Source organism: Alosa sapidissima, chromosome 1 (genome assembly GCF_018492685.1).
Source record: "Alosa sapidissima isolate fAloSap1 chromosome 1, fAloSap1.pri, whole genome shotgun sequence".
In the NCBI taxonomy this organism is placed as follows: domain Eukaryota; kingdom Metazoa; phylum Chordata; class Actinopteri; order Clupeiformes; family Clupeidae; genus Alosa; species Alosa sapidissima.
The window spans coordinates 1,381,357-1,393,318 of NC_055957.1; the positions used below are offsets into that span (position 1 = coordinate 1,381,357).

The 11,962-nt window shown below is 42.0% G+C and overlaps 2 protein-coding genes across 3 annotated transcripts in view; both read right to left on the reverse strand.

Annotated features, from left to right (window-relative positions):
* Positions 1-507: 507 nt before the first annotated feature.
* Positions 508-5,663, reverse strand: mrpl35 (mitochondrial ribosomal protein L35). The gene is made up of 4 exons (XM_042086269.1): positions 5,612-5,663; positions 5,078-5,270; positions 3,088-3,232; positions 508-832 (listed from the first exon to the last, which is right to left on the reverse strand). Exons 1-4 carry the CDS (start codon positions 5,652-5,654, stop codon positions 644-646), a joined length of 570 nt encoding a protein of 189 aa, XP_041942203.1. The 5' UTR covers positions 5,655-5,663; the 3' UTR covers positions 508-643.
* Positions 5,664-6,366: 703 nt separating this feature from the next.
* Positions 6,367-11,962, reverse strand: part of si:dkey-21a6.5 (sushi, von Willebrand factor type A, EGF and pentraxin domain-containing protein 1) — a 13,185-nt gene continuing 7,589 nt past the window's right edge. The window contains exons 6-9 of one of the 2 annotated variants that reach the window (XM_042086141.1): positions 9,826-9,914; positions 8,022-8,134; positions 7,489-7,645; positions 6,367-7,204 (exon numbers count right to left, since the gene is read on the reverse strand). In XM_042086141.1, the coding sequence (XP_041942075.1) occupies positions 7,044-7,204; positions 7,489-7,645; positions 8,022-8,134; positions 9,826-9,914 (520 nt within the window). In that variant the 3' untranslated portion in view covers positions 6,367-7,043. Of the gene's footprint in view, positions 7,231-7,488; positions 7,646-8,021; positions 8,135-9,825; positions 9,915-11,962 lie in introns of both variants that reach the window. The other variant, XM_042086149.1, reaches the window with a different exon arrangement.

Below are 11,962 nucleotides of genomic sequence, written 5' to 3' on the forward strand. Positions count from 1 at the left end.
TTATGGTACCTACCAGGAACGACTGAGGCAGGAATGGTTCTTTGCCATCACTCTGGCCTTGTGCTCACTGTGTTTATGGATTGAGGTCTGGACTCTGGGCTGGGCCACTCCAACATGTTGATATTGTTCTCTGTTAACCATTTCTGGCCTTGTTTGGCTGAAACCCAACATTATACCAATATTTGCCATATCTGCCAGGGGTATGAATCATTTTGTTCCTAACTGTAGCTGTAAACCCAGATTCTGAGCCTTTGCTGTTAACACTAGACCTGCCAGAAGACACACACACACACACACAGATTGGAGGTTCTTCACTGCCCGTGTTAAGTGTGGACAGCTGAATACCAATATTACATGTTGAGATGACCACTGCCAAAGGAAGTCATGTGTTCTGCTGATATCCAATTAAAATAAATAGAAAGAAAAAGAACCTGGACTTCTTTACCCCAACAGCATAGTCAGTACTGCACTTATTTACCACAACAGCATAGTCAGTAAAGGAAAGCATGACGCTAAATGAATCCTTTATTCATGACAGATTGACATGACTGAGCTCAATGACAATAGAAGTTGATTTACACACAAACATGGATATTTACAGCCCCCCCGACCCCAAGACTCCACACACACACACTGGTGTGTGTCACCACCTGGGGTTGACACGGTCCTGGTACTTGAGGTAGGGGTCGTTGAGGTACCAGTTCCTTCTCTTCCAGAAGCGCCCGGTCATCTTGTCCAACAGGTGGCTCTGTGTCTTGTTGCAGAACACGTGCTCACGCAGCCTCTTCTTACGGGCCGGCAGCTTCTTCCACAGCTTCTTCTTGTAGCCCGCCTGGCCACACACAACGACACCGGGGTCACATATATGCATACACATATACAGCTACCAGTTTAACCTACTGGGGTCACATATATGCATACACATATACAGCTACCAGTTTAACCTACTGGGGGTCACATATATGCATACACATATACAGCTACCAGTTTAACCTACTGGGGTCACATATATGCATACACATATACAGCTACCAGTTTAACCTACTGGGGTCACATATATGCATACACATATACAGCTACCAGTTTAACCTACTGGGGGTCACATATATGCATACACATATACAGCTACCAGTTTAACCTACTGGGGGTCACATATATGCATACACATATACAGCTACCAGTTTAACCTACTGGGGCTCATTCATATATACCATAAAGCAGAGTTCCCAAATAGACGCCTGTCTCTTTTACATGGCTGGTGTTGCTACAGGTTTGGATAAATAAAGGCCGGTCTCTAATAGAGGCCTAGACTGTTTTTTAGTTTCAGGTTGTACTTAATCTCCTAAACCGTGCTATATCGCCTGTTTAAGCCAGTTCTAAGGTGCAGGTTGCGCACTCAAGTTCTGATTAGATGCATTAATAAAGACTGCGGCGGTGAAAGCCAGAGTTCCAAACCGATTAAACGTATTTTCTATATGGACGACTAGGTCTATGCCATGTCCTACCTATGGCCTATGCTATGTCCTACCTATGGCCTACGCTATGTCCTACCTATGGCCCATGCAATGTCCTACATTGTTCAATTCATCCCATTGCATTTCATATTTTGCACATTAGCTATGCTGTCGCTCTTATGGCATGACCTTTTCGGAGTTCTGCATCGGGGATGCTTTATAGATCTATATATAAATAGATGGCTATGAACATTAAGCATTTTCTTGCATGAGCACAAGTCAATCAATACAACCGCTCCAATCTGCTGCTACTGGTCTCAGGTGGAGTCGCGCTGGGCAATATTCTGTGCAACGCGTCACTGGGTGCCACGATCCCAGAAGCCATTGCCCAGCGCGATTCTACAGTAAGTACAACAGTCAGAGTTTAGCAAAGCTAAAGAAAGTTATTTCACCGGGACAGGTTGGGGACGGCCATCTTAAGCAACAGGCTATAAACATTTCTGCAGTAGGCTATAAGTAATATATCACAACTTCATAATCAGTATTGAGACGAAAGATCTCTAAATTAGGCTATTATTTTCTACATTTCTGGTTAATACGGACGAAACCAGAAACAGCAACTCACAAAATCACGTTTTTTCACGCATACGCATAGACGGGCTCTGCGCATACGAATCCTTTTGGCTAGACTTGTCTCAGCCAGACGTGGTGCAAAAGTATCTGTCAGGAAAACAACAGCTGAGACTCGTAGCAGCAGATTCCAGCAGTTGTACTGATTGACTTGTGCAAGAAAATGCTCAATGATCATAGCGATCTATATCATTATATTAAAATATTTCACAGATGTGCAACTTCTGAAGCATTAGTTCACATTTGGGTTTACAAATGCACAAATTTTGTGCATGTTCTCAGATTATGAAACACGGGTGTTCAAATGTGTTTTGCACCAACTGCACTGCAACGATTGTAGCAAAAGTGTCAAGTGCATGTTGTGATGCACAGGATAGGATTTGTTTACTTGTGATTCTGTGTTGGCGTAAGTGTTTACTTGTACTTGTCTCTCCCCACTCAAGACACAAGTTTATTTTCTTTCCATATACAGGTGTGTAAATGTGTTTTGCACCAAATATCTGATACTGTATGTAGCAAAATTGAGACCTCAAGGAAACATTTAATTTGCAATGTGTAGTGCGGGATTTGTGCACCTGTAACAAAGGATTTGTGAACCCGTAGCCCCTATTTTGTGTTTACAAGGTATAAAAAATTTGTACGACTTCAAATTTACTGTTGTGACTTTAGTGTATGCATTAAAAATCTGCAGTTACATGTAAGACAGGTTTAAGCGCTTGATTTGTTTTGTAGTGGAGCGTTCTATGGGTTGCCAGGTTGGTTCTATGGTTAGAGCACGCATTTGTAATATCGCTCGATCACGCAAATCTGACCGTGGGAAGCCAAAATCGTGATCGTGATTAAAATTTGATTAATTGTGCAGCCCTAGCTGGTCACGTTTGAGAGAGGAAGTGAATAAAAAACGTTTCCCATTCTGTTTCCCATTGTGATCGTGTAATGCGTAATGTTTCGCATGGACGTGTGCTGGTCACGTTTGAGAGAGGAAGTGAAAAGTCCGACTCACCTTCCTGCGCAGCCAGAGGCCGCAGTGTAGCCGCAGGAAGCGTTTGGGCACGGAGCGGCACGTCTTGCGCTTGCCGTACTTCAGGCTGTAATACGTCAGACTCCTGCTAGGGGGCGCCAGCACAGCAGGGAGGAGTGGGAGGACACTGCAGGAGAGCACAGGGAGTCAAATCAAATCAAGTCACATTTCTTTATAAACCACACTTAAACACAGTGCAACTGACCCAAGGTGAAATAAATAAATAAAAATAAATAAAAATACAAAAAATAATAGTAATGATAAAACTGAATATGATTGGAGATAAAAGAAGATACTAAAACTACTCCCGGGCCTAGAGCAAATTGTACAGTAAAGTTAAAGATGGCAGAAAAGAAATAGAAATACGATAAATACACAAACAAAGGGAACATTAATGGACATTAAAGGAAAATAGATGGGTCTTTACATTTCATTAATGGACATTAAAGGCATTAAAGGAAAATAGAGGGGTCTTTACATTTCATCAATGGACATTAAAGGCATTAAAGGAAAATAGATGGGTCTTTACATTTCATTAATGGACATTAAAGGCATTAAAGGAAAATAGAGGGGTCTTTACATTTCATTTAAAGCTACTGATAGTGGGACAGGACTTCATTTCTATAGGGAGATTATTCCAGATTAATCTCTCTTCATTTCTATAGAGAGATTATTCCAGAATCACCTTTAGTTTTTACTCTTTACAACCACAGGTGGCACTGCGGTAACTCTATATAAAACATATTGATCTCAATGGTGCATTTTGCCCATGATCAGGGAGGAAAATATAAAAGAAAGATTTGCTTAAGCCAAGTCAAATTAGTGTTTTTAAAAAGAAGGGATCATGGAGTATACAGAAAAGAATATAAAAAAAATCTTTGTATATTCCCACAAGGTGTTTGGGTGCTCTGAAAATGAGAACCAAAATGATTTTTCAGACTTGTGAGGTCTGCTGTTCAGACCCTGAAGGAATTTATTTTCTGTTCATTGCTTTTTGTGAGAGTGTTTCTACTTATCTCAGTAAGGAAAATAAATCAAGAGCCTATGTTGAGTACAAATATGTCTTCTGAAGGCCTAAACAGAGCCCAGCCAAAAACTCCAATACATTTTTTATCAACTTTGAGGGACAGCTATGACCATGCAGGATCATCCAGACCAAACGTGATGATTTTGCTACATACTGTTCCTATTTATGTACCAGCATGCAAAATTTGAGCCTCCTAAATGGTTTAGTTCTTGCATTATGGGCTTGTGAACTTTGACAAAAAAAAGAGGGCAAACAAAATCGACGCCCCCCCCTCCCTCTGTAAAACTGGCTGTATCTCGGAAAGTATTGATCTTACGTAAAAGTAATTTTACAGTGTGTCTCCTGGGTAATATAGGTACACCTAGTCATTTTTTCAGAATTTTTTGAGACCTAAGTGCGTGGGCCCTGGTTGAATTGATGTGGAATGACCCTTAAGTAGAGCAGATTCAGTGCTATGAAGTGTAAATAAGAGGTAACCTGAGAGAGAACAACTTTTTCCAGGATCTTTGAAACAAAAGGTAATTTGGAAATAGGCCTATAGTTTTTCAGCTCACTGTAATCAATTGCATGCTTAAAACTGGAGGGGACCACTGCAGTAGATGGCCAAAAGATGTTAAAGACTTCCTTAAACATGTGTAAAGGTAAAACATCTGAGTGGCAAGAGGAGAATTTCATATGATAGGACATGACCATCTCCATGACAGCACACATCTCCCACTGTATCCAACACTCAAGGGCACAGCCCAGAGATGATCCAACACATACACACAGAATATATGGTAATGCCAATTCTATGACTGGAACAATGACAAAGTTGGCAACCTTGAGAAAATGAAAAAAAGTTGCCCTGTGATGAGAAGGTTGACGCGCTGTGGCTCATTCAAACTTACATGCGCACAAATGTCAGACTCAGATACCCAAATAAGTAAACACAGGTGGTCTTACCGGCGCAGCAGACCTCCCTGCGGAATCTGCGAGGACGCGGTCGATACGCCGCCTGCTGCAGGGATCCGCGCGGGCCTCTGAAGGGGTCCGCGTGAGAGGTCAGACAAGAGACGAGTTTGAGGTGTCGCGTGAGTTCTCAATAACCAGGAGACACGGCAGCTTCTCATGCGCGTGGACAGCGGCCTGACCAGTGCTGAATACCAGAACATTAATGTTAACACACAACAAAAGTCACAATGCGCCACCCGACACAAGCATTCTGATCCTGGCAGAAACCACCGTGTTTGCGTGCTAGCATAAAGGATGCCAAGTGCTTGCTGTCAACTTCGCTAGCACTACGTCGTTAGCCTTAACGTTAGCTAAGGCTGACGACCGTTAGCTTCATAAAATGAAATGTTACTACGGTCTTGATACATAAGTTAATAACTGCAAGTTGAAAACTGACAATGCACTTTACTTTGCATGAAATAACAACAGAATGATGTTTGAAACTTGAACGTGAACACGTCCTAAACGTTTCAATGTAACACATACCAGGGAAACATCTCGCCATGGTGGCCGCCATCTTGAGTGTCATGAAATCGTACTACGGCATATCATTAGGACAAACAGATTTTTGCACTAGTATCTCGAATCTGTCTAGTCCTGACGCTAAACATTAGTCTATGCTGTGCTAAACTGATTTGTTCCGAGGCGAGAACAAAACTTAGATTGTGAGAAAGCATAATGAAAAGTTTACACAAATGATATTCTCAAAACACTAAATTATATATTTCTACTGGCAACACCAGTAAGTTATAATACCTACAGATGTGTGCAGTCCAGCACTGATATTCTCTTGTAAACAGTTTTAGAGTGTAAAAAGACTAGAGCAGTGTTTCTCAAAGTGTGGTCCGGGGACCACTGGTGGTCCGCAAGCTATCCCAAGTGGTTCGGGAGCAGACGTGGTAAAATATAATATCGATGAGTTGTTTGCAATATTGAACCAACTTGTATGTAAATCCAAACAGTTGCAACACTGTCTATGTAAGATATGCCAGTTTAAATCATATGAATCTTCTGACATAATAAGCAAAGTGCAAAGACAATAAGCAAGGTGGTTCAGTGAGTAGGCCTTTCTTTGCGTTTCTTTTTTATTGGTTAAGTGGTCCGTCGTCTGAAAAAGTTTGAGAAACACTGGACTAGAGGGATGTCTTCTCAGGAAAAGAGGTGTCTCGTTCTCTGTCTGTCGACACGTGTTGATTGGCTTATATGAATAATCACTTAAATGACATACGCAAAGACATAAACACATGATAGTGCAATTTTATTTTATTTGATTCCAGCATCTTCTCTGGAATGACTATATTTTCTTTAAAACATACCTCTTTCAAATAATGTTACATTTCTTGAATAGAAAGGATTTTTTGGGAAGCAACACTTTAAATACATAAAATAGTGAAACACATAAGGCACAGTACCAGGGAGACAGAGTAAAAAAAAAAATATATACTTTGAGGCCCCAAAACAGACGATCTGCCTGGAGCGTACCCAAGCATGGTGAGGCATCGGCATGGCTTTGCGTTAAAGCCCAGTGCAAAACTGCAACAATCAAACAAAATAAGAAAGGGGACAAGTAACAGCTAGCACAGACATCCATACAAAGCAACCGCTAGCACAGACATCCATACAAAGCAATCCTCAAATGTCGATCAGCTATCAGGACAATCTGCCGTCAGACAGAGATAAAACACATTTGACAAGGTCAAGGAGATGGAATGCTCCTGCAGTTTTGTGTAACAGACAGAGACATTTGTTCATACAAATGATGTGTGATGTAACAGGGCCCAGGTGTGTGTGTGAGAGTGTGTGAGTGTGTGTGTGTGTGTGTGTGTGTTTCTGTATCAGTCACTGGTAGAGTAGAGGAGATAAAGCTCTGGTGCAGAGGTCATGATGTGGGTTCAGTCGGCGTAGACAGGTTCAGGGGTCACCAGCCGGCATAGAGGGGTTCAGGGGTCACCAGCCGGCGTAGACGGGCTCGGCGTCGCAGGGCAGGCCGTAGAAGCGTCCAGCAGGGCGCTCCTTCCTGAGCAGCGGCGCACGTGACAGAGACAGCTCCCCGTCCACCTCGCGTCTCCGCCGCAACACCAGCAGGACGATAAACAGCAGAGCCACTGGACACACACACACACACACACATATATATATATATATATATATATATATATATATTTACACATGCACACAAATACACACACGCGTGCACACACACATACACACACCCAAATGCATGACAATACACACATACATATACACACACACACATATACAAATTATATTATGTGTGTTATTATTTTTCTACCCATATTATTTATACTATAGTATTTCTGTTATTGTATTATTGGTACACACACACACACACACACACACACCTCCTCCTCCGATGACCAGCAGTGCGATGGTGACGGGGGCCAGTTCGCAAGTCTCGCCCACCTTCCGGAAGAACGTCTCCATGCAGTACCCAGGAGCTGTGCTGCCCTCGGGGCAGAAGGCGTCCGCTGGACACTGGATGGGGCTCACATCTGGGCTCTAGAGGAGAGGAGGAGGAGGAGGAGAAGAGGAGGAGAAGAGGAGGAGGAGAAGAAGGGGAGGAGAAGAGGGGGAGGAGGAGGAGGAGAGAGAAGAGGGGGAGGAGAAGAGGGGGAGGAGAAGAGGAGAGAGAGAGGAGGAGAAGAGGAGAGGGGGGGAGGAGAAGAGGAGAGAGAGAGGAGGGGGAGGAGGAGGAGGAGAGAGAAGAGGAGGAGGAGGAGAGAGAAGAGGAGGAGAAGAGGGGGAGGAGGAGGAGAAGAGGGGGAGAAGAGGGGGAGGAGGAGGAGATAAAGAAGGTGGTCAAATGACCCCTGCTCACCTCTTAGTAATGAGATTGTCTGTGTGTGTGTGTGTGTGTGTGTGTGTGTGTACTCACCGGGCAGTAGTGGTTTTCTGGGCAGACGTCACAGCTCGCTTGACCCCAACGGATTTGATAGAAGCCACTGCTGCAGATCTGACACAGGAGCTGGACAGGATCCTTGTGCATGCCTACACACACACACACACACACACACACACACACACAAACAGTTATTGTGTATTATTATACAGTTGTTTGGTACCACCTACTGGTTGTTTCTTGAACTGCAGATGAGGCACATCTAGTATTCTGAGTTCAAATGTACTGAAACTGAAATTGATCAAGTCAAATGTATTTATATAGCGCATCATACACAGAGATCATTCAATGTGCTTTACATAAACAAAAGTAAACAGTAAATAGAAAGGCAATAGTCAAATAATAATTTACAAGGTAAAGATCATAATTAAAAACAGGAAACATCAAACAATCATTTAAAGGAAACAATCATTTAAAAATAAAGAATGATTAAAAAGACAAAATAAAAGACACAAGGTAGAATAATTTACAGGCAGATTCAGAGTTTGTAACTCAGTGCAGTTAGCAGAAGGCATCTGAGAACAGTTTGGTCTTAACTCTCACCAAAAATGCAACCTAGGGTCTACACATGAACTCAAGCATTTAGAACATTGTTTGTGTACACAGAGTTTACTAAAAAGAAAGGTTTCGGACAACTCACTCCTTGACTGGCAAGATGGCGGGGAGTAGAAAAACCAAGTGAGTTGTTCAAAACCTTTCTTTTAGTAAACTCTGTGTACACAAACAATGTTCTCAATGCTTGAGTTCATGTGTAGAGACACTGGTGATACTTTGATCAAAGTTTCATGTTGTGTCGAGCCTTCTTAGTGTTTTAAAAATAGTAATGATGCGATCATGCATCAAAATAGTAGTACCCCTAAGACTCCCATTCAAAAGGCCATTTGACCTGAAAACGACAATACAGTCAAGCTTAAAAGTGGTGCTTCTGACATAATTATGCTTTTAAACGAAAGTTTGACTGGGGTAAATTCACAAAAAGACCCTACTGTTGGTTGCATTTTGGCGAGAGTTACACTTGAAGTCTAGATTTAGAACTGGCTACAGTTGGGGCTTTTTTGATGTCTTCCAAAAGTTGGTTCCAGAGCTGAACCACATAGCAGCTAAAAAGCAGCTTCCCTTATCATTCCTCGACCCCTGAGTTATTCTCACATTACCCTAGCCTTTACATTACCCTAGCCTGGGCATTCCCACATTACCCTAGCCTGGAAGCCAGCCAGAGTCGGGACATTTGGTCTGGACTTGTTCCATTGAGAAATAACTATGCCTAAACCAGAGCCACTCGCCCCAGCCGCACCAATCAAATGATCTGGGCGGGCTTGATACGATGATGATTAGCAATGCTGCCTAGTTGATCATATCACCTGTGCGTGCTTTGGCTGATTTTGTTTGGCCTACAAAAAAAGCATTGTTTTGGCTCTTTGCCCTACAGGATTCATAGTAGGCTATTTTCTTGATCTGATTGGTTAGGTCTATCCAATTGAGTGCAGAGGCATTCCCCCCCTGTATCGGTTGAAACACACCTCATGATCATGTCCCAATCATACAGTATCAGACTCAAATTTTGAATAGAATTGAATATGGCTGTCAGGCTAATGTTACCCTATTCGTCTAGCCAATAGATGTTCTTAAGTTAGCCCATTCCTCTAGCCCTTAGATATTATTATATTAGTCCAATCCTCAATCTTTTAGTTATTCTTCTCCAGTAACCTTTTTCTGTTTTCAAACTTCTCTTGAGCTAGCAGGGGTGATAGTGCTGTGTGATCATTGGTGATTTGGTTACCTGGGCGACAGGGCGTGCAGTCCCTGGCTGCAGTTTGGAGAGCTTCAGTTCCAGCAGGACACACGTGGCATTGGGCACAGCTAGAGGAGCTAACGTTACACATAACCAGTTAGCTAGAGGAGCTAACATTACACATAACCAGTTAGCTAGAGGAGCTAACATTACACATAACCAGTTAGCTAGAGGAGCTAACGTCACACACAACCAGTTAGCTAGAGGAGCTAACGTCACACACAACCAGTTAGCTAGAGGAGCTAACGTTACACATAACCAGTTAGCTAGAGGAGCTAACATCACACATATACAGTTAGCTAGAGGAGCTAACGTCACACACAACCAGTTAGCTAGAGGAGCTAACGTCACACACAACCAGTTAGCTAGAGGAGCTAACGTTACACATAACCAGTTAGCTAGAGGAGCTAACATCACACATATACAGTTAGCTAGAGGAGCTAACGTCACACACAACCAGTTAGCTAGAGGAGCTAACGTTACACACAACCAGTTAGCTAGAGGAGCTACACAGACCCAGTTAGTGTGCGTCACTGTGTGTGTTTGTGTGTGTGTCAGTTCCAGCAGGACACACATGGCACTGGGCACAACTAGAGTAGTCTGAGCGAATTAGCCTAGAAAAGGGTCAAAGGTGGAAGTAAATACAGCAAAAGCATATTTGGTATCATTTGAATCGTAATTTTCTGTAGATGAAGAATTTCTGGTGCCTACAGCGCAGATTTGTACCGGAAAAAAATATATAGGGCTTTGAATAGAGCATGGCACAATGAATTTTAGTACATTTTGATATTAGCTGATATCTCTTAAAACAATTGAAAGATATTCATCAAACTTGGTCTACTTACCCACGATAAGTTGTCAAAGAGCTGGCAAGACAATTTAGGTCTTGAGGTCAAATGTCAAGGTTACAAGGGTGTCACACAAATAACTCAAATGCAGTATTTGGTTCATATCTCCAAAGCAGACTGATGGATCTTCATTAACTCTAGTACATTTATTGTATATACAACTTAGATGAACTTAGGGACTCAGGACCATGGGGGTCAAAGGTTAAGGTCAGTTTCATCCCCTGACATACAAGGTTATAGACGGTGGAGACATGTTCAATTCAATGACTGTAAATATAGTCATTTTTTATGTTAACTTATGTTTATTTAACATAGACTTGGTTGTTTTTGACATGGGGAGTCCCTATCTACAACACAATGAGTTTAATATCCCTCCTTTGTACTGGGGGTGCTTAGGCAAATGTGCTTAGCAGTAAATAACAGTGAAATACTACCACTAGCATAGTCATGACCTGACTAATATCTCTTACACTATTGCCCTTGCAGTCCTTTCCACAGTACAAGCAGTGCTACTTCCAGCGGTAAATTATAGCTTTCTGTGCTGTTGTGACTTTCCATACGTTAGTATGATTGCTAACTGTGGCCCTTGCTATTTTCCCTTCATGGACAAGGTGTTGTCCACTTTCTCCTGGCAATTTCTGTGACCCTGAAGACTAGCATTGTCTTCCAGTTTTGATGTTAGTAATGTGGCATGTCCGTTGTTATCTGTTCAGTTGAAGTTACAGGTGGGCAAAAAATAGTATCTAAATATTTTGGAAGATTTTGACGGTAGACATCAATAATATAATTAAATACGAATTTGTCTATCTTTAAAAAAATGGGATTTAATTGTATGAGTTACAAGCCACATTATAATTTCTTACAAAGCACATTAAGGGACACAAAGTATTAGGATAGCAGTTCATTTTCTAAATTTTGTTTCTGAAAGATGAGACTGTTGTAAGAAGCAATATTTTCCCCTGGGATGAATATCAGTATTTAGTTGTGCTCAGTACTGTCTTGATTCATTATTTTCCATTTCACTGCAATGGATGAGGAGACAGCACTTGAAGAGGAACCTGGCATATGCGCAGATCTTTGCGTTATCTGCCAATGTGGAGGTGAGCCGTCATCTTGTAGCACTGGCTTGCAAAAGCTGATTTACTATAGCATTGCTATAGGCAACAACACATTTTTAAAGGGGTGGTTCAGGATTTTAGACAAAGGACCTCATTTCCAAGTTAGCATGTGTGATATTTATCAGTGGAGACCGTTTTCAACACGTTTCATCCAGTCCT